Source organism: Cynocephalus volans, chromosome X (assembly GCF_027409185.1).
Source record: "Cynocephalus volans isolate mCynVol1 chromosome X, mCynVol1.pri, whole genome shotgun sequence".
Taxonomy (NCBI): Eukaryota; Metazoa; Chordata; class Mammalia; order Dermoptera; family Cynocephalidae; genus Cynocephalus; species Cynocephalus volans.
This window is the reverse complement of record NC_084478.1, coordinates 43,900,751-43,925,183: the sequence shown is the minus strand read 5'-3', so window position 1 is coordinate 43,925,183 and position 24,433 is coordinate 43,900,751. Positions and strand designations below refer to the sequence as shown.

The window sequence follows — 24,433 nt, the reverse complement described above, 5'->3', positions numbered from 1 at the left end:
ATGGCAAGTGGGGAGAAGGAAGAAAGAATTATGAGCAAATAATACAACCTACCATCCTGCCCACAAACTTTTAATAAAATTAAATACATAGGTAGGAATAATAGTAATAGTCTATATTGACAATTATTTTCTAAGTCCTTGCTTAAGACTACACTTGATGCTTTACAGGAGAGCTCATCAAAACAAAACTAAGAGGTTGTTACTATGTTTTTTTCCACTTTTCAAACTAGAAATCTGAGTTGTGGTGTTGCTTAAGAAACTTGTCTAAGATTGCATAGCTGGTCTATGATCAAACCAAGAAATTTAGGTCCAGTAGTCATATGGGCTGGTTTAGATGACTCAAAACCTGACTCTGAAACAAGTACTGGTGTAAGTAGTTCATTTGGGAATCATACCAGAACATAAAGAAGGGAATAGGGAAAGTAAGTCAGGGAAGGGAAAATAGACAGTAAAGGTACTCATGTGGCCCATTCTGGGTAGAATGTCCTGTGAAACCCTTGAGGAACCTTGTAGAGCATGCTTAGCAATTGTTCCACTGTGTTTGTTTTTTATCCATAGATTTCTGTCCCTCATTTACTGAATGTTGCTCCTGGGAGAATTAAATCTCTGTCATTTCAGATCTGCACTGCAAATGGGCTTACCAAACTCTCTTAGAACTGGAGAAAGCCCTAATACAAAGAGTCAGAGAGATGTGGATGCTTGTGGTGAGAACTCTGCAGCATCCACAGAATCTGTTCACGCAATTACAAGTGAACTCAGCATTGGCCCAAGGAAATAAGGCATGAGGCACTATCCACATTTACTACACCATTTTCTTAACCCTTACTCCATAGGGAACGTTGTGCAAATGTATCTTGTGATTTAAATATTCATTTTTAGTGCACCCACAAAGGGCCTTGTTTTTGACAATTTGTCTGTTTCTGAAGTATCTCATTAACAAGACATTTGGAAATGGCTGTGGTGCACATTTGGCTCATTGTTTTTCTTTTTACTTACAAGGAACATTAAAATGGATAAATATATACCACAGAAGAATATATTTTTGAAACTTTCAGTGGAGGAATTGAGTATTTTAAAAGTAAAATTGACTAGGCTGAGGTATGCAAACAGGTATTGAGTTAACAGTTCTGCCACAGTATCCAAGTATTTAATTTTACCTCCAAAATACATTGGAGACCTTGAATTTATTTTGATTTATTCTGCCATAATTAGTACATGATTATCATTTTAACAAAAATAAATGATCCTTCTCATGACACACTACCAAAGTTTATTTCAAGTATGCATACTAATTAATAGTAACTTATTTTTACCCCTAACAAATCTACACCCACATATTCATGTTCAAACAAGATGAGATATTTGAAATCACTTTGTAAATTATAATGCAACATAGAAATATACATTATTTTCATTATTTCTAAAAAAAGATTTCATTCTATTGGGCCTGAGGAGGTATAATTTATACTAAATTGATTTTATATTTTGTATTTATCTTCCAAATCAAAAAGACTTCAATTTCTGCACATTCATAAATACTATAAAATCTTAGTAATTATTAACATGACTGTTACCTAGAAATTGTGTCCATTTTATGAGATAATGCAATTTATACAGAAGGCTCACAGGAACTTGTGTAATATCTGGAAGTAAAGTTTTATAGGTTTTCCTGTCTTTACTTTTCAAAAAATTTTCAATATTAATATGTATCATAAATGTGTCACATTCAGTCTTCACAGTTCTGAACCACTGTTATTATTGCCATGATACAGAAAGAGGCAATGAGACATAAAGAGGTTAAGTAACTTGCCCAAGGTCAAAGAGCTCGTGAGAAATGGAGCTGGGGTTTGAACCCAGGCTCTTTGACTCTGGAATGTTTTTAACCACTGGTCCATCTAAGCATGGTCACATTTAGGAAGTGATGGATGGGATTTGAGCTGCATTATGGAAGAGAGTAAAGTATTCGTGTGTGTGTGTACATATACACATGCAGTTCTTTGTGTGTAAAATATACATATATATATGTTAGAAATATATAGACATATATATATAGTTATAAAAATGCTAATTTGTATGTATATATCAGAAGAATTGATTGATGAGTTCTGCCAAGGAGATAAGTATGAATGTGAAAACTCTCACATTCAAACTAGACCTTAAGTGTGGGAGTGCTCAAGTCATGTTCTAGAGAGTGCATGAACAAAGGACGAAAGCATGAACATATATAGCTTATTCATGGACAAATTTGGCTTTTGTGGCTAGGATAGACCTAGCAAGTCCATGTAAGTTAAGGGGTATGTGTGATTGCCAACAGGCCTGGTAGATAATAAGCTTAGAAAAAGTATGCTGGAGTTCAATTGCAATGGCTCTTAAATGCCACTCAAAATAATCCTGCCCTCAACCTCAGGGCAAGCATTTCTCAAATTTACATGATATTGTTAAGGTATCTGCAGTACATCTAGGTGGAGGTATTAACAAGAGTTGGCTATGTCAGTTTAAATCTCAAAACATTACTCAAAATGAAAAATATAGATTTAGGTATCATCAGTGTCAATATATAGTGGTGGTTGAGGTGGGGTAAGGGAGTCACTTTGCTTAGGAAGAGTAAACGTTGTAGACCAAGAACAGAAGAGACGAAGGATAGATATGACCCTGAGAAAATGCCAGTATCTCCAGGGTGAATGGCAAATAAATCAGTGAGACAGATTAGAAAGGAGACTGGTGTTGGAAGGAAAACCAGGAGACAGTGATATTTCAAAAGATTAGAAAGCTTATGCACTCTTCGGTTTCAGTTACTACATGCCTATTGGCTTATGTCTCCCAAATCTTTATTTTCAACTCAGACTTGTCTCTTGATCTTTAGGCTCCTTTATCCAACACTAATGCTTCCCATCCCCTCATCACACATACAGAAACAGGCCCTCTTCTTCCTGGGATCTCTAGATGCGAAGCTAAGTACTATCATTGACTGTCCCTCACTCAACTCCCCTACCTCTGCATCTAATTAATAGCTAGTTCTTACCAATAATACCTATTAAGTATGTCTTGCATGCATCTACTTCTCTGTAGCTCCACTGGAATTCACTAATATAGGTCATCATAACTTCTCCCATGGAGTATCACTATAATTAGCTAATTAGTCTTTTTCCATTCTTACCTCTCCCACAATACTCTCCATACTGTGAAATTTGTTTCTAAAATCCAAACATAATATTGCCATTCCCCTGCTTAAAATTCTTCTTTGGTTTCTAACTGCCCTTTGGCTAAATTTTAAGGCTCTTCATGAATTGGTTGATGATAATTTCATTTCTGCCACTTTTATTCTCCCCCCCCTCCCTTTTCTAGTTCTGCGAAAGGATCATGATGTTTCCCTCACATTCTGACAGTTGCACCTGCTCTTTTTGTTGTCTGGAGTTTCTTTTTCTAACCTGTTTGCCTCTCTGCTCTTATTAAATTTCAGAACTCAGCTCAGATATGACTTCAGCAAGGAAGCACTGAGTATTTCACATTAGTTACTTTAATATATGCTTATGATAGAACCCTGTATTTTATCAGGGAACTTATTTGTATATCTGCATCTTCATATCTAGCCTTTTTAAATTACTAAGCTATAAGGACAGACTGGGTCATTCATAAAGAAAAGAGTTTTATTTGGCTTATGATTCTGGTGGCAGCTGCATTTGACAATGGTCTCAGGCTGCTTCCTCTTATGGCAGAAAGTGGAAGGGGTGCCAGGCATGTGCCAGGAGATCACATGACAAGAGAGGAAGCAGAGAAAGGGATGGGAGGTGCCAGGCTCTTTTGAACAACTAGCTGCTATGGAAACTAATAAAGTGAGAACTCACCCCAGAGGGAAGGCAGTTCTCTCATCTATTCATGAGAGAACTGCCCCCGTGACCCACACACTTCCAACTAAGCCCCACTCCCAATTCTGCCTCTTTGGAGATCAAATGTCAACATGAGTTTTAGAGTGGGAAACATCCAAACTATAGCAACCATCTAGTAGGTGTCATACATATTTGTTGCTTGACTTAAAAGCCTTAAAGATGTAACATTATATATTAATTTCCTATTGTTGCTATATAAATTACCAAAAATTTAGAGTCTTAACACTATATAAATTTATCATCAAACAGTTCTGCAGGTCAAAAATCTGAAATGGGCTTCACTGGGCTAAAATGAGGGTGCTGGAAGGGATGTGTACCTTTAGGAAGCTCCAGGGGAGAATCTATTTCCTTGTCTTTTTCATTTTCTAGAGACTGCCCACATTATTTGGCCTTCTTCCTACATCTTCAAAATTAGAAACATTGGGCCAAGTCCTTCTCATGCAGCTCTCTCTGGTGCTCTCTCTTCTGCCGCCTTCTTTCTGTTGTGATTACATTGGGCCCACCTGTATAATCCATGATAATCTCCCTATCAAAGATTTGATGATTAGCAAGTCTCATTCCATCTGTAACCATGATTCTTCTCTGCCATATAACATAATTTATTCACAGATGTCAGGAATTAGGATGTGGATATTTTGGGGGGACCATTATTCTGCCTACTGCAGGTTAATGGGATTAATATCTGAGGAAAAGAAAAGTGAGGACTGAAAAGTAAATCTGATCTTCATTGACCTAAAATACCTTTATTGGGCTCTACTATGTAGCACATTCTATGGTAAGTACCAGGAATACAGTTCTGATCCAGACAGTCACTATCATGGAAATGAGAAAGGATATAGGCGATGTTATTAAGAACAATTTTGGTAGGATGATTAGCAGTGAAAACTGCATTGCATTGATTATAGAGAGAATGGGAAATAAGGAAACCTCTTCGACACTAACAGTTTGTCTGTTCTTTGCTCAGACATTTAATTATTTTAGACCTCCTCATTATAAACTGACCACTAATGTCACCGTAGGCCATAGAAATCTAAAATCTTATGATCAAAGGCTATTATTCAGATATAATGGGAAGTATTTTTCATATCATTTTCCATTCTAAACTCCTCCACTCTGCATTGCCATTTTGTAGCATAAATAGCATGGTAAATCCATTTTCTAAATATGTCCTGAGTCTTGGGCCTTCTAAAGTATCACATAACCTTATCTAATGTTTACCATTAATCTTTCATATTTCTCATTTCCTTTTTTCTCATTTTTGGTGCAAGCACAGAACAGACTGACCCTAATAGCTCTCCCATATTATTTCCTAGTTCTTTCTTTAAGTGAAATAAACTCATATCCCTTTGTATATGTCTAAATTATTATCAACTTTAATATTTCCTTCTACTCCTAAACTTTCATTTTCTGTGTGTTACGTAAGTGATGAGTATCTTCAATTAACATATTAACTAGCACCCAAATAAATATGATTTTAAAAACTATTTTTCTGGCACAGATTATGGCTAAGTGCTCTGTGTAGTGAGGATAATTCTTGGTGTTCAGAAAGCTTTTCTCCAGTATGTAAATGTTTTAACTTAAGTTGTCTTATCTGATAGCAGAGAAGGGGCGACTCTCCAGGATCTCTCTGAAGTCTCCGTAGAGTCTATTGAGCATCTCTCTCCCAACTACTGTTGCAAATTCATCCCATGCCACTCCCCTGATCACATTTGAGAGTGCAACAAAATGGAATTGCATACAACGAAGAGCATGCACTTCTGATTTCTTTTTTTTTTTTTTTGTCGTTTTTTCGTGACCGGCACTCAAGTGCACTGGTCATTCCTATATAGGATCCGAACCCGCGGCGGGAGCGTCGCTGCGCTCCCAGCGTGGCACTCTACCGAGTGCGCCACGGGCTCGGCCCGCGCTTTTGATTTCTTATCACCCTGCCTTTGCCATGGCTATCTGCTCAGAGAGATTCATCTTTCCCTTCCAACCTTTTTTCTTTCCTGCCATTCATTCATCCTTCTAGATTCAACCTTCTCCAAAATATCTTCCCTAATACCAATGTGGCTACATAATTTTTCTCTGTGATTCTGTAATACTCTTTGAATATATGTATCCTTGCTCTTAAAAAAATGATTCATAATTATGATATATCTATTTTCTACTAGGCTGTGAAATTTGACAGCAACTAGGTCTTGTTTATATTCTCAGTAACTAGGGCAGTGACTAGCACACAGTAAGCATTCTGTAAATACTTATTCTATAAATTATTTCATAAATAATTAATTTTATTATATTCTAACAACAGCTTTTTGATGTAAAAGGCTATCAATATTCTCATTTCTCAGCCTCACAATTTTAAGGCCACAATTCTAATAAGTCTAGCACTAGTACTGGAAGCTGGTTCCTTTGATCTAACATTCTCCCAGTTTGCCCAATATCTTTTTTCTGCAGTCACTTGCTCTTGTGAATCATGAATATCGCAATTTAATGTATCCTACATTTATATTCCTAAGGGCCTCAGGAATATAAAAGTTTATAACAGAGTAAAAGGTCTTCGCACTAATCTTAGAAAATATGAAGAGCCAGATATACTGAATAAAAAATAACTTTATTAAAAGGGGTTAAATAATTGAGAGGGAATACAATTTTTATGTCATGGTAGAAAGTTAATTTTGTATGAGTTTTCCCCATAGAGAGAATAAAGTAAAATGTTGGTCATTTTTTGAAATTTATGAAGTAGTAGTACTTTACTCCTTGACATCTTCAGGGAACACTTTTCAAGTAAATTTTTCTAAGAGAGATTTTCTTCTTTGCTTCTCACATTAATATGTGCATGCATATTTTTATTAGTAAAAGAAAATTAGTTATAAACAAACCATAGAGGAAATGAAACGAAATATGTGCTACTTGAAATGATTAAACTGGATCATATAGATAATTACTTTCTAATAAAACAGATTTAACTTTATTAATTTTCATTTACTTTGTTGCTGGTTTCACATAAATACGTTTTACTGTAGACTGTAGACTATGTGTCTACAATAATATACATCTTGTTAAAGTATCAAAATAGTCTATGTAGCAATTTATATATGTATGATGCATATGTATATCAACTTTAAAGATGATTATACAACATATCATGCTTAAAATTATCAACTTTTAAGTGATATGAGAAATAGCAAAGGAAAGTATAAATTTAAATATATGAAAGTATCAAATTTTAGTATAATAAAAATGAAATGAAAATTAAAAGGAATATGATCACTTGGGAAAATACATTTATTCATTGACTAAAAGTAGCTTAATTTACAGTAGTGATCCTTAAGTTGAGTTTAATGGTAATAGGAATCTTTTGCAGGGAGATCAATAAACTCCATGAAACTGTATGCAAATGTCTGTATAGGCATTTTTCTGTAGAGAGAGTTTATCTTTTTTTATCAGATAATCAAATGGTGTCCATGACTTGAAATATTAAGAACTACTGATATATAATGATCTATTCCAATTTATTTTAAAATATTAAGTGCTTAATAGATACATGAGCAGAGGATATAAGCAGGTATTTTAACAAAAGTAGAAACATGCAGAATAAATAAATGCATGACACATGTTGTACTTTATTAGTAATCAAACCAACTCAAATTAAAGCAAACATCAAGTATCTCCTTATATATAATAAAACAGCACTCATTTAAAAAACAAAAGCAGCAAAACTCCTATCAACAGCATAACTGCTACTGATATTATATAACGCAGAAACTCCTAACCTCATTCTTTCTGGTAACAGTAAAATTGGATATGGTCAGTGGGAAAACAATAAGACAATATTTAGCAAAAGACATAAAGGTTTGAATAATGTTAACCCAATAACTTATCCTAAGGCAATTATAAGAGAATGCATGAAGAAGTTCATTATGTTTTAATCTCTAATAGGAAAAAAAAAAAGGAAGAGAAGCCCATAAGATATTTATAACATAAGTAAAAAAAGACAGAATATTCTTGTGATTATGTAAAATATGTTTGTATTGATTTTAATGTGTAGACATGAACATTTTGGGTGATTTTTGGATGTTAAAATATTTTTACAATGTTATATACAAGGGTACTTCAAAAAGTTCATGGAAAAATAGAATTGAAAGATAATGGGAACCTTTCCATGAACTTTTTGAAGTACCTTGTATGATAAAAATTGAAATATTGTCAATTAGTAAACATGGGAGCATTATTATTTAAAATACTAATAATGAAACCATCCAGCATGATAAAGGTTCAATGATCAATTCTTTATAAATTCATGCAGACATGCAGGTTGTGCATTGTACAATTCTAGGGTGCCATTCACATAAATTATAACATACATGGAGCCCTCTGAGTTGTTCAAAATGTAGGGTCTGAATTCATGGTTATTTTGCATTGCTATGAATATGTTTAGCTTTCGTGACTCTGGCTATTTATGGCAAGCCATATCATTAATTACACAGTTAAAATGTAAATGTAAGATATCTGGTTGATGTGAAATGCCATCGACTTTGATTCAGATAACCTATATCAAGTTCATGTCTGTCACTTACTAGTTTTACTCCTTTTGAGCTTGTATTTTTTATATGACATAAGTAAAATAGCTTTATGAATAATAAGGCACCAATAATTGTTATATATTTTATAATATGAATAATAAAATTAGTTATATTAATATTTATCATGTTAAAGAAAATACATGCTTTTATTGGGTAATTTATTGAATTAAGCAGGTAATTTATTGAAGATGTATTTTCCTTGTGTTAAAAGCATAGAGGTAAGAGAGGACATCTAGTGAAGATGTTTATATGTTGAAACTCACATGTAGTGTTACTTACACAGTAGATACATAAAATTTTGTCCATAATGTCAAAGATTCTGTGCTGCTTCAAGGCCTATATCTAAATTGCTCTCTGTACATATAACTGAAAAAAAATGAAAATATGACTTTATTACCCATTTTTTACTTGAAAGATTCTGGAACAAGTCTCTTCAAATAATCTCCTATTCAGCTTTTGGTTGAGGTCATTGGGTATGTTTTAAAGACATCTGAATGTATACGTTCAAATGACTCATTTATTATATGGTGTCTGACAGAGAGAATATGCATGAATATGTAGGAAAACATAGGTGGATTTGCGAGTAAGGTCATTTACTTTTAGGAATATACGTATACACCACTGAGAAACAGTTGTGTAGACCAGGCTTCCTACAGCAAGTCAGTAAATATGGTTAAATTTTGATCATTTGAAATGTTCTGTTTATTTTTTTATTGTTTTGAAAATGGTAGTATCAAATTTATGTAAATAAAAAGAATCAAAAGAGGGTTAGATTATGTTTGAAAACTATTACTATTTTCATTTGTTCACACTTGTCAACAAAGGAAAGACTCCCATGTTATAGCTAGGATAATGCTGATATTAACAATATACATAATAGTTTGTGGGAATAACACAATTAAATGAGAAAAAATATATTCTGTGATGCCAGATGAAAATTTCTCATCTAAGAAAACAGTTTAAAACTTATTATTTATCCACTGTTATTTCTCATATTGGTTAAAAGCATCTACTTACGGATTAATATTTTGATTTAAAGATAAACAGATATGCTCAGTGAACACATACATTTGTTATGGAAAGTGTTTCTTTATGATATATCATCTGTTCTCAATAGAAGCAGTGGAGATTTACTACCAAAACATATGAGAGCGAATAAGATTACTTTTTTAGGGCGTTTCAATAACGTTTTTTTGACCCAAGTAAATAAAATATGAAATCTCTCCATTTTAAATATCTCTCAGGTGCACTCATTTACTGAACGTTGACTAATATGATTACATTTACAGTAATTCAAAGATAGGATTTGACTTCCAAAAAATATTTTAATAAATCAAGATTGATGATTTTTTCTGTCCATTTAACTCAATACTAGTTTCCAGCTTAGGAAAAAAGAGATAATTTTTTAAAGCATAAATTCTGTGAAATGTTTCTTAATATTTTTTTTTTTTACCCTAATCCCTTGGTATAATTCCCTGGTGATTTTTCTTCTGAGTATGTGTAAGACGTGCATTTTTATTTGAAATTTTCTGATTTTTAGATGAAAGGAGGTGCTAGAAATTTGGAATTGTAGGATCCCTTCTCCCTTAAAACATTTACATATTTGTCAGATATATTTTCTGAGCTCTTACTTTGTACAGACAACATGCTAGGTTCTAGATGCAAATATAACTAAACCGTGATCCTAGTCATAAGGAAACCTCTCCTATAAAGGGAGTAGAGTATGCAGGTGTTGCAAAGGAGGGAATACTCATTTCTGCATGGATAGGGGTGGGATGGGGAAAGGCTCAGGAATAGTTTTTCAGATGAAATGACAGCTAATAGTTTATTTTAATTTTATTGGAGTATGTATTCATTATAGGAGAATACATAGAATTCCATTTATTCAGATGAGACTATGTTTTGTAATGTCTTCATACGATATTTGAATGATGGTGGACTTGACCCTATAAATTACTTTTTAGATATAATTTTAGTATGGATGCCAAATACCAAGATCAGTCATGTTTAATTTCATTTATCAATGAATTGAATGCTAAATATAAAATAACACTATTGCATAAAAATTGAAAAATATTTTGGTTGTAAAATATGGATTATATGTAAAATTGCTTCCTAACGCTTAATCTTCTTAATTTTACATTGTAGATGAAAGAGAAGATGTTCAAAAGAAAACATTCACAAAATGGATAAATGCACAATTATCTAAGGTAAGAATATTTTGTTATTTCTCTTTTAAAATGTAATATAAGCTGTGGAATTTTCAAAATGGACTATGCACCTGTATATTTTAATTGTCCATATTATTTTTCTCTTAGTGTCATTTTATTTTAGCTGTGCAAATCTGTGAATTTTTAATTTTTTTTGGTTGAAACATATTGATTGTACATATTTATGGACAGATTTATATATCAATACATGTATACAATATGTGATAATCTAATCAGGGTAATTCACAAATTCATCATTGCAAAACTTAAATCATTTTTTGTGATGTGGACATTTTATCTTCTCTCTTCTAGTCATTTGATAACATGCAGTAAATCATTGTTAATTATAGATTCCTGTGTTGACTGTACCCCAATAGAACTTAGTTTTCTATCTAGCTATAATTTTATATCCATTAATCAGCCTTTCATTATCCACCCCCCTCCTCCCCTATCTGACCTCCAATAACCACAGTTCTCTCTCCTTTTAACAATTCAACTTATTATTATTCTAATTTATTTACTTATTTGATCTTGCTTTTGTTTTATAGCTCTTATATTTACTTTTAATTAAGGAATGCATAGCAGACTATATGCTAAAGAAAAATTGTTTAATTTTATAAAATTTATATTTTTGATTCTCTTGGATAATTTATTTCTTTAATAACATGAATCATCAGAGGATTATAACAGCAATCTTCCATCAAGTAGCTAGTATATGTCACACATTAGAAAAAGATATGAGGGACTTTTATTGTTGTGAAAATTATTTCTTCACTCTTGTTCTTTACCAAGTTCAAGAAAACCTAATATAACTGCATAGGGTCTATTAGGCCCCTATGACTTAGAGCATATTGCAAGTAATTTAAGATGACAAGTTCATCCTCCTTTCTTGCAGGTATCCATCCATACTCTTAATTATATTTATTTTGCAAATACAGCTCAGCTCATGATTACCACACTCTATTTATACATAAGCACAGAAAAAAAAATATTTTTACCTTGAAAACTAGCATTAGGAATGCAATATAAGGAGGTTTGTTTAGATTTCAAGGTTAGAAAGACTTGGATTTATATTTAATCATTCCGGATTTGGGCAAATCAATCAAATGCTTTGTGAGTCAATTTCCTTATCTTTCCATCATTTATGTATGCATGCATATATATCGAGTGCCTACTTGGTAAATCAAATCCAGATAATGGGAAGATAGAGCTAATCAAATATGGTTCCTATACCCAAGGCTCTAAGAGTGGCAAAACTGTGATAATGGGTATTTTGCATGTTATTGTGAGGATTCAGAGTCACTATGTCCTAGCACAATGCTTGACACTCTTAATATATATAAATTACTCTCCTCATTGGTCTGTCTCATTTTGTACAAATCTTGGTAATGGATCAAAAACAATCCACCAGGAGATACAATCTAAAAAATGCTTCCTTTGCTACTACAAAAGCTTTTAGAGTATCATCCATTATTTGTGGTATTGAATAGCAGAACTTTGTCAGGTACTCTTTAGGGTATTTTAACTAATACAATTTTATTTTTATTTACTTACTGAGTTGATATTTAATAAATTTCTATTGCAGAACATAAAACAATAAACATAAATTGCAATGTATATTTTTTAAATCCTCAATTTTTTTGGAACTAAATAAGACACAAGTAATAAAAAATAAAATATAACAACACAAATATAGACAAATAAAAAATAAACTCAGAAATATTTAGTGCAGAAATTCATAATCCTCAGGATATTTATAAAATGGGTGTATATAGTTTAATTGCTATATGTACTAGCTTCAGTTTTTTTAAATTTCAGAATTTTGAAACAGACAATAGATATGTTTTCAAATGCAATACAGACAAATCAGAATTGTAAAGATATTCTCTGAAATAATAAGTGTAACAATACTCTAAATATTTGAATAAAATCAGTCATTTTATAAGGTGTGTAAACATGACAAAGACAGAAACTGTGTTTTCTCATTCCCATAAATCTAAATAGATCTTAAATCTCTATACATTGACATTTTCGAGTATTATTAATCACAACTCACCTGTTAATATACAAACAAAAGTCTGATATCTTCCATGAATACATTGTTGGCACTGCTTTAGAGCAATTAGGTATATTATTCCCTGCCTTTTGAGTGCCCATTTTTTAATAGCTGTGGAATAGTCACATACATGAGTGCATTGACTGCTTTTCCTCCAATATTTTCACTTTCTAATTCAACTCTCACTTATTTCATTTATGTTATAAATGTTCTTCCTAAACCTGTTACAAGTGGATAGGGAGAGTCACCATTCTTTCAAATACAGAAGTTCCATTTTCGGATGTATCCTAGTTATCAGGAATATAAATAAATGTTTATAAAGACAGAGGAAAAAAACTTTTTTAGAGGTAAAATGTATATGTGTGTGTGCATTAACTTTTGATTATGAGAACCCCAAAAGTATATTTTTTATATTATCTTATTTTTTTCTATCAAAATTTCTACATTGTTTTTAGACACTTGAAGATAATGGGAATTAAGAAAAAGAGAGTTGATTTTGTTTAGGCCACTTGTTGATACCAAAAGATAAACATAATTGCACAATGTGTCATTTGACACATTTATTGCATCACTACATGGCTTTTAGCAGATTTCTAGGGCTATAGGACACATAAAATTCGTTGAAGTTAAATTTTCCAGTCTTGTAGAACCTACACCATCATTTGGAAGATGCCGGCTAATTGCTAAATGGAGTAGAACTGAGTGAACTGTGTGTGGGTGGTCAGAGCAAGCAGTCCTCTGGAGACCTCATAAAGAAAATTCTAACATGAGTGCCCATTAAAGGCAGGGATGTGTATTTTCTGTGTAACCCTAATGTTTATTATTGGCACAGTAAATAAATATAGTAAATATACTTATTCAATAGTATAGATAATTTAATCTGTGCTAAATGTAGAAAAAGGAAAAGTTCTGAACAAAAATGAATGTGTTAAAGCCTTAAAAAAAGAAAAAAACAATGCAAAATTATCATCTCTCTGTATGGCAAATCAGGTATAGATACACACATATAACAATAAAAATGAGAGAGACATACACAGACATTTACATAATTTCTGTAAATTATAGAGAGATAGCAAAGTAGTTAGTTATGATTTTGTAAAGCTATAGAAGAGATATTTTAAGGAAATAAATATGATTAAATATATTTTTATCATTTTGTTGTCATTTAAAGCAAATGTGTCTTTGCAGTAAATCCAACTGATTTTTCACTTTCCCATTATGATTTTAAAATACGCCCTATCTCTTTTTCAGAATAAGTCTTCTATTAACCTTTGATTCCAGAAATTTCTACCAGAATGTGATTTATCAAATCTATTCTATAAAGATAAACAATACTTATCTCCACATAAACACAAAGCCATTTCTAGATAAGATTAATTCAAGGTAAATATTATTTCTGTGTAATTTGTAGATATGTTATAATCCTAAAAAATGTCTATTATTTACTGCACAACAAATATAATTCACATTATAAAAATATTGATCACTCAAATAGGCTTATTAAACAGTTTTGAAATAATAACAGAAATAATTTTGGTGTCAAACTTGTTTGATATTTATGTTTGAGAAAAAAATGTGTGAGACAAAATATTTACTATGAGGTCAACTGAGACATATAAATAAACCATCTTCCACTGAGTTATACAATGATTTTGATCCCACATTGAATTTAATGATTATCATTATTTCCGTCCTCTAACTTCACTCCTCTATTTGATTCTTCCTGACATAGTATGCAGCTTTATATTTGACTTAAATGAAGTAGAAATGTGCAGTCAGTTTTGTCTATGACTTCACAGTGGCCCATGATATGATAGTGCATTTATATCTTTATCACCACAACTAATATGCCCCCCTAAAAAGCCAGGACTCATCTCCTCAAGCTAACAATATGATTGAGATGGAATGAACTGATGTAACATACTTTTCCCAAGAATTCTTCATGATTTACCTTCTAGCCAGCGTGATGAGCATTATGTAATGCAAGTTAACATTAAAATTGTTAGTCAGTAAACCAGGTTTCTTTATACTAGTCTGTACCTTAAGGGAAAACGTTATATCCACACTTTAATTCATTTAGGAAAGAAAGGTAAACATAAAATTCAAATTGTTGAGTCTTATTTTCTTTATATGTGTATGTTCACTTACAACAAATTATATATTAAAAGGGCATTATGAGTAGTAAAACACAAAAATAAAATATTGCCATTTTTGACATTATGTAATATATTTTCTTAATTGAAGGAATCGTACAATTATACAATTTATCTACTGAATCACTCTTTCCTATTTATTTCTATTATTTCTTGTGCTATCTTTTGGTCTTCTTGAGAACATGACATTTAAGCTATAATCATTGTATTTCTGATTCCCTAACTTCATGACGCTATTGAAATAAGCATGAATTTTAATTTCAAACCTTAGTCTGCAATGAGTCAGATTTCTTTGTTTCTCTAAATTGGATAACTGTTGCTATAGCAACTGGTATCCGCCCAAATCTGACCATTGAGAAATTCAATCTCCATAACGTTTTGCATTCTTCTCCTCCCAATTTCATCCCCAAGGGCAAGGTAGGGTCCAAAATACCACAAGAGAGTGTACTAGTTATCAGTTCATTCTGTTCACAGCTGATATGTTTGACAGCCAAGTGAACAAGACTACATAAGTGGCAGCTGGTCCACAATGAAATGCCTTGCTTGGAAACAGAGAGTTTTGTCAATGGTGGACAGCTTTGCTTGGTATCTAGCCTCTATAGCCATTTAACTGAAATGTTATAGCATACCATCTGGAAACTCTGTGAGGGAGAAGGGTGCCGGCCTCCACAACTTCATTCCTTTCTCTGCCTTTGAGGAAGCTTCTCTAGTCTGACTGATCTCATATCCTCACTCTCCTCAAATTTACCCCCCATATCCTATTCAGTTGGGGCCATGTATCAATCCCATACATGAACCTAGATCTTCAGAACTAAAATTTTGGATAGGTAATTTTCTTTTGGATGCCTGCTCATTTCTTTCTTGAACATAAAATAGGAAAAATGGAGTATTTATTTATGTTGTATCATTCCGCTATACTGTCTATGTCACTCTATGCCTTCATATGTGCATACGCACACTTGGTAAGCTTGTTATAAGTTTAAAGTGATTTTAAAAATTTTATTTTATAAAATTAAGATATTGGGAATTAGTGGCAAAACATTATTTGATTGAAAGAGGTGACAATATATATTACCTTTCTTTTGTATGTTAGTTGTAAATTTATATATAATTACTATACGAAGTGCCTGATTTAACAGAAATAATGGAGCAGAGCTGTTGTATCGTGGAAGGTTCACCATATATATGAACCGATTCCTCTCCGTGCCGCCCCCCCCCCCCCCCCAGCTTTCTGTTTCTTCCTCCAATTTGGTATCAGAAAGAAGTGGATCACTAGAAAGAATGAGGATAGTGGACTGCGTTTCTGGATGTTGATGAGAAGCCTGTATGAGGCTTTGGTAACCATTGAATTATTTGATACAATTGTTTTGGAGAGATGAATATTGGTATAGGAAACTATAGAAATCCTCATTTCAGAAATAGTAAGGATTAGGAAATTTTTGTTCTGTATACCCCATATTAATAATGCTATTGAGAGGTATATTTTTATGGTTAGCTGGTCCAATGACCTAAAGAGATTCAGGATGAGTAAAATGAGAGTTTAGGTGGCTTTCTTAATGTAAATGTAAGAAATGAAGCTGGAACTCAGGAAACTGGATTCTAAAACCATGGTATTTCCGTATTTTTTATTGTTGCAACAGCTATTTCACCTACCAAATATTACATTTTGGGGGGCCACATCACAAAATTGGTCAGTCCTATGAGAAGTAACAAGGGGATTTGGGGACATTGAAATTTTGAAAATAGGAAGTATTAAATGCTTGCAATATTAACAGAGGCTTTAACCCGCCTTTGAATGTTTAGTAACACCAGTGCACAACCATTGTTTAGGAATGTTTTTAGTTGATTCTTTCTGAGTGAAGTAATCTAGTTTTCAGTATAATCATCTACACTAAATATTTTAATTTTTGAATGTTGCTTTTTATTTCTACTAATCATAAACAAGCTGTGATGTATGAAAGATAGTTTGATTATTTATTTTAAATAACTTTACGAGAAATAAAAAAAAATATTGCTTTACCACCATGTGGACTCCTTACTGTCTACACTTGGTGTTAAGATGACTTGTAGAATGATGTGTCTGTGTTTGGAATCAAGGTGATTATGCTAAATGGTTTAATCCACTGAGAACCATTCCCTTGAATGTTTTCCTGAATCTAATCTTTGCAAAGTGTCCAAGTAACAAAGGATATCATTCAGTTAGCAAAATGAAAATTGAATTGTGACAGGCCTCACTGTTTTCAATGAAAGATGTGTAATTTATTGTTATAATGCAGATCTTTATTAGAAATATGTTGTTCTTTATCAACCCACTGTTACTGAGATCTTGATAATTCTAGGTAGTTTTAGAAGGTACATGTTCTAATCTCTAAGTTACTGTGTTCTAAAATATGAGAAAATTAGAATTCTTGATTGCTATACCTTTATCATATGGCGTGGTCTCAGTGGAACACATATTTAGCTTGCAAATGTAAATGTTTACCAATTAGCATGATTGTTGCCAGCAAAAAACAATTCTCTATAACTGATGGGCACATGCATTATTTATTTGATTTATTCTGTATTTAAGGCCCTACATAACTTTCTAGCAAAACAACACATCTTGACTTTGGTGATTTATTTTCATTTTGGAAAGAATAGTTGGTACTCTGGTACCATCCGACCAGAGATACATGGTTGTTGAAACAACCTTTCAATATTTCACTAGTATCTATTGAGAGCCAACTATGTGCCAGGCATAATATAACATGTTTTTTCCTCTCTGAGAATACCATCTGAAGGAAGAAACAATTATATAAGCAAATAGTTAAAATAAAACATGACCATTAATATAATGGAAATGCTGTGAGAACATAGAAGAAAGAATGACTAATTGCTTGGAGAGGACAGCTTTTTTAAAGAAGGTGACATTTAATTTTGTGTTGTCCAAGCAGAGTAGGCAATGATAGGGTAATTAGACTGCCCTGCCATCACTAATTCATTATACAAAATTGAGTCGGAAGCCTATACTTTACATTTAGGGAGTACGTGGATCTAAAAATGAAAAACCAAGTGGGTTCCATTTTTTGTAAAATGTTTGATATCACACACACTCCTCAGAATGAGGCAACGCAATGCATCAGAATCACCTAGAGAGTGCGTTAAAATGTGGATCGCTGGGGCCCCGCAGCCAGGGCTTCTGATTCCATAGGTCTAGGGTGGGACTGCAAATTTTATATTTCTAATAAGTTTTCAGGTGCTGCTCATCCATGAACCACACGTTGAGAACCACAGCCATAGAATGTCAGTTATTTAATCAGGAAACCTCACAGAGGAATTTATTGGACCCTCAAGGGGGAATGACCTTTCACTTTTTCCAGTTGAGAATTACTATACTCAATTTAAGTTAGGGTCTGTCTTGTGGGGATTATACTCAATAATCTAATTGAACTGGTGATGTTAAACGACCCTAAATCTTCCAATCAGAAATCTACTTATTATATTTATTAAGTCATATAAATCTAATGTTACAAGGCTTAACAATACGTATCTGATTGATAGTTATCTCATATGTATGGTATATATCTATATATCAGATAACTATATCAAAATATATATTATCTCGTATATGTCAGATTACTATATCAAAATATATATACACTATTTTGAAAATTCCTATTTTGTCTTCCGTAAGCAAACATATCATGAGGAAAAAATTAACATAATTGTGCTCAAAGTTTTGAAAAAATAGCCCACTCAGGCATTAATATGGACTGTATCTTTATGTTTTCTTACACTGCAGACCTTTTCTGTGCAACAATATGCTTTTCTTACTGCTATAACATTTCCAACGGATGTACAGAGTCTTTCAATCTCTCTTTTGTTCTTTACTTTGCTTCAGAAGAATAATATTATTTTAGTGACACTCTGAGGGTCTTCCTCTTGTCGTGCTTAATGGATTATGTTTCTGACCTTACCAGGGTTTCTTTGATGTCCTAGAATTCTGTATTAAATTATGACCATGGTAGCCAGAACATGAAGAGTTAAGATCAAGTCTGACAGTAATTTATTGATATAAACTCAGCTGTAGAAACCTCTCTTGTAATACAGATGGAAGACAGATTTGTAAAGTTCTTAGAACAAAAAAAGCTAAAGTATTATTTCAAAAAGGCCTTCGCATAACCTTATCCTGATTTAAGCTCCAATCTCACTATCCCAACTCTATGTGTAGTGAGAAGCAACAGTGAAAATAGACACAGGGTGATCGATAAATAAGCAATAACTTTCAGTCATTTCCAGAATTGTGGCCAGTTGATGAATGGAAACTAACAGACCCTTAATTAGAAATGTGAGTGAAGTACTCCTTGATTTAACATTAGCTGACTTTTAATGAGAACAAATGAAAATTGTAGATGAGTTTGCTGTTTTTGATTTAGCTCATCTGGCCCAAAGAAAACCAATTTTTACAATCTATGTGCTCCATGGATGGTAATGTTTTTAAATGACTGGTCCTATTATTAAAATTATTTACAGCTCTTATGTCAGGCAGAGAATAAATAGTTTGAATATTTTTTCTATGCATGAAGTTGTTATCCTTCACAAATAATCATTTATACTTAAAGAACCATGCTTTGACATAAATACATATAAATTCTACATTTACTAACTTATTTATTGAGCACCTATTACAGATCAGGTGCTCTAGGTTTTGAATATAGCAGTTATGAGATATATTACCTTTAATCATAGGGCCTTTTAGGATAGGTGAGTTAACTAAACAAGAAAACATTTAGCAATTTGTTTGACATTGTATTTGTCGACTTGTTTGTTTTCTCTCTCTCTGCCATTAAAATATGGAATTTCAGATAGTGATGAGTGCTAAGAGGGAAGACAAAGTAGTGCAAGGGTAGAGTAGGAATGCTGCAAAGGGTGGGTTGCTATTTTATAGAGTGGGTCCTGGGAACGCCTCACTGGAAAGACATAAAAACAAAAGCCTGAAGGAAGGAAAGGAGTGAATCTTACAGATGTAAAAAAAAAGAGTTCCATGCAGAGGGAAGAACATGGAGAAAAGAGTTCCAGACAGAGGGAAGAACATGTATAAAGGCCCTGGGCAGAAAGTGTGTGTTAAAGGGACATTAAGGGGGTCAGGGTGACTGGATCAGAGTGACTAGGGGGGAGTATTAGGAGCAACAGGTGGAATGGTATTAGGGGAACAAATCAGGTAGAGCCTTACTGACCATTGTAAAGGCTTGGTGTAAAGCTACACAACTATGATAGTTGGGTTAGTGCAATAGCTATGCTAATTGTCTGGTTAGGCAATTCATGAAAGTCAAAATATTTCATTATTTTCAATTTCATTATTGTTCAATTTTCTTGCTATCAACTCCTGCCACAAGTAAGTCAAGCCACATCTGCTTATGGCTGGTCTTGCTTGGTCCCCTCAGGATAAAATCCCAAGCATTTCTTGGAGGTTTGGTCTTAGCCACATTTCAGACCCCTTTTGCTTGTATCCTCTCCTCCACTTTGCCTAGACTGGCTATCATGGTAGTTACTTCATGTATAGGATGACCAGTGTATGGGCCCAGTGGGGCCATCAGTGACCCAAAGGACGTTGATGGGGAATTTTGCAGCACTATGTCTCTCATGTTGCCTGTAAAACATTCATCTTCTGGGCCACTAGTGTTCACATTAAACATGGACTGCCACATCCCCAGCTCTCGAATGATTTGAACCAACTCGGCATAAGTTTGCCATTTACTCAAAATCTTGGGCAGTTCTCCAGCATTTGCCCACATGGTTGGGGCAGCTGCATTCACCCAGTCCATTAAGGAGTGATTACCCTGCCCTTGCGCATATCTGCGGCTATTCTATAGCCACTGCCTCAGGGATGAGTGTGTGGTCATGAAGGCCAGCTTTTCCATCTCTGCACCAGAGCACGTCACACTATCCACCCCTAGGTCCCGTAACCGCAGTAGCCAGGCAGCTAGGGGCTCTCCCTGTTTTTGCCAGAACTGTCTCCCCAAGTCAACTAATTTGACCTGGGCATATGGGACATAGGTAGTGAATTGGGTCACCTGTGAATCGCCCACCAGTTGTCCACCTGGTCCCATAGGCTGCTCGTGCTTCATTTTCTGATGCACAACAGGTCATGCCTGGAGACGCACAGTCTTCCCCAACTTGCCACGGGGATTGTCATCTTCCCTGGTGTGAGAAGCAGGGATGACCCATCACTGCATGTTATCCTCCAGGGGCAAGTATCCACACTTCCAGCAACTCTGCTTTCTGCTGCAAATCTCGATTGGCTTGCAGTATAGTGAGCAGCAGCCAGACCCCGGCCAGCAGGAACGTGTCCACCAGGCACCACATACTCAAGGGTAGCCACATTTCCTCCTCCTTCTAAGGGGCTATTGGTTTCCATACCTGCTCAGAATCCTGCCATCAACTATGCCAATTGTCAAGCTAGGGCTACTGCTCACAAACCCCTCAAGCCCGTTATACAGACTGAGTCACAAACCCTTCACATGCAGGTCCATGAGCTAGGTAATAGGAAAAGATTCTGGGAGCCATGGGTAAAAAAATTATTTGGTTTTATTCAGAGCTAGGAGCAGCTGCCCTAGTGAATATTTATGTCAAATGCTTGGCAAGATTCTGAACATCTGAGGGGCCCTGACCATTTTCCTTTATTTTCCCAACAAGTAGAGAGACGAATTAGAGGATAGTGTGAAAATATATTTCCTGTCAACTGGGAAGGCCTCTTAGTAATGGCTAGACCTATCACTCAGATGTTCATTGATAACTCTCATTCCACATTGAAAGGAACTACAGCTCATTAGAGGAACATTTGGTTCCTGATCCTAGCCAGGGAACATGGTAGGTGAGGTGAGACCCCTGTTCATGCTATAAAGCAAAGAAGAACTTCCCAAAATTGGCTAACATCTTGAGTTTGCTCTTTTTTCCTCTCCTGTTCTCTTTATGCTTATAAGTTCATGACTTTTAAAAAGTTTTTACCCTCTCATTTTATGGGCAGCTTTCTAATAAAATTTAAAAGATATTTTTTTTAGATATTATATACTAATATATTTTTTCTAATATTGAAGAACAAATATATGTATTTAGTAATAGTGAATGTTGGCTTAGGTTTTCTCTAGTGATCTCTTCAGGAATCTGAAACATTTTTTATCGCCACAAAGGATAAAAATGTTTGATTTCAAATATGCCAGTTTTCAAGTAAACTTGATTTACCTCTACCTTTGAAGAATAAAGTCAAAGCAGAATGTTTTATATTACTTATTTTGGTATCCTAACTGACTTTTGAATAATTGCATACAAGTTTGGAATGTCAGCAATGTACCCTTAATATTCAGGAACGCCTCACCATATAATATGCACAAGTATTTTGAAAGAAGTAGTCAAAATGAAGATTGTTTCTAATCTTTTAAATGAACTATGTAAGTAGAGCATTATTAATAGTAATTGATATTGGGAATTTATTCAGAGACTATTTCTATAAAGGATTCTATGTATCCTTTAAAATACAAACCTGTCATCTAAGTCAATAAACCTGTAGTTTGGATAAAAACAGACAAATGTCAAAGAAACCCTTAGAGATTATTAAGTATATTGCCTGATAAGCTAAGATCCAAATACTTACATGATATGAATAGGTTATTCAGTATATTTTCTATTTCAACTTTGTTATAGGATAGCTAATGAAAAAGTTTCAAGTTATTGAACAAATAGTGCTGAATTATAAAACAAGTGCTAGCTTTCTTCCACTCCCCAAAATATAGAAAATCACAGATTTTATTCTTCGTAAATAACACTTTTGGTTTGTTTTCTGTGCTTGGTGAGGAAATCCATTCCCATGTGTTGTTCAGCTTCAGAATTTCTGGTACAGAGATCCCTTAGAGTTTTCTTTTCCATATGTTTTTGATATGAAGTATGATGTTGGGCTGGTATTTTGCCTACACTTTTACCTTCTAAATAGAAAAACAAACACTGGAGTAGAGATGTGTATGTTTAGGTGTTATGATCAACTGTGCCATTGGCAAAATATTTTACTTCTTGGGGCATGAAGATAACAAAAAGATAAATAAATAGGTAATATCATTTTGTTTAAAATTAAATTGGGCCGAGCCCGTGGCGCACTCGGGAGAGTGCAGCGCTGGGAGCGCAGCGAGGCTCCTGCCGCGGTTTGGATCCTATGTAGGAATGGCCGGTGCACTCACTGGCTGAGTGCCAGTCACGAAAAAGACAAAAAAATAAATAAATAAAAAATAAATAAATAAATTAACAAGCTTTTGGAGTACAAAAAGAAGACTATTATTTTGGGTCTTTCACAATTTTCTATAGTAAACTTTATTAGTATTAAAGTCTAGTGTTAATATCTATATTTTTATAGATATGAAGAATAATGATTTAAAAAGACAATTTAAAAGGTTTTGAGGAAACTTGTCTTAAGTAATAAAGAGAATAATGCTTAAAATATCAGGAAAAAAGTCTTATGAGAAAATTCAGAAGTGTTGGAGTTGTTTAGCCAAAGTAAAAGGTAAACTAAGTGGTGCCTTTCTCATCTTAATTATTTGAATGCTCTGGTTTTGTTTTGCTTTATTTCATTTTTAATGAGCTGGATATTTTCTATTAGGTTTTCTGTACACATGGAATTAATGTTATGTAGGAAAAGATTGGTTGAACACTAAAAAGATCGTGTCTAATAGAATAATGCACAATGGAAAGAAGTTGTAGAGGACCCATTTACATTTTCTCTAAAGAAGAAAAAATAGCCTGATAACTCCAAATGTCTAAACTCCTTGGATAATAATGGGAAATGGGGATCGTTTATGAGTGATTTTTAATATTTGCAAAAAAAAAAAGTAAAAAAGCATGTATTTCTCAGCAATGAGTCCATATAGTTTAACTTAAACTGCTCCTAAAGTTTTGTGTCCCTGTTTCAGAGCTATCATCACAATCACTGAAGCCTTGGGCAATTTATAGGCATTGCCAAAATGCCATAGCCTTTGAAGTGCAAAGAATAAGACACAGGAGTATTTTAACTTTTCATCACTCTGTGTGCTCATTCTTACTAAGAGCCAGGACCCAGCATCTGCTGTACTAAAAAAACACCATTCAGAAAGTTACATTATAGTCACTCCTCTTGCTTGCTTGTCCTGAGAGGGACTGTAGTCTGAGCATAAAAATATCTTGTCACGAAATTCAGTTTTATGTCAGGTAGCCACTGTTCCCCTTGCCCCTATCATTTTGATCATTAAGTCACAGGTCTCATCCTCTATCTTATCATTAGGGGGTTGCTGGAAGAATATATGGCACAGATAGATTCGAATAAAATTGTTGAATCATTAATGAATGAAGGAGTGAAGGGGCAATGTATTAGTGTAGAAAGGTATGTGGGAATCCTGAGAACTTTGACAGCATTATCCACTAGAAATATAATGCAACCAACTAGAAATATAATATATTCCACTAGGAATATAATGCAAATTATAATGTACATAATTTTCAAATTTCTTGTTGCCACATTTAGAAAGTAAAAAGAAACAGGTCAAATTATTTCAAGAATATG

General features: G+C 33.7%; 1 protein-coding gene across 2 annotated transcripts in view; it reads left to right on the top strand.

Annotated features, from left to right (window-relative positions):
- The window catches only part of DMD (dystrophin), a 2,107,999-nt gene that overhangs the window by 151,220 nt on the left and 1,932,346 nt on the right, over positions 1 to 24,433 (top strand). For both annotated transcript variants that reach the window (XM_063083086.1, XM_063083084.1), the window contains exon 2: positions 10,604 to 10,665. In XM_063083086.1, the coding sequence (XP_062939156.1) occupies positions 10,604 to 10,665 (62 nt within the window). The remainder of the gene's footprint in view (positions 1 to 10,603; positions 10,666 to 24,433) is intronic.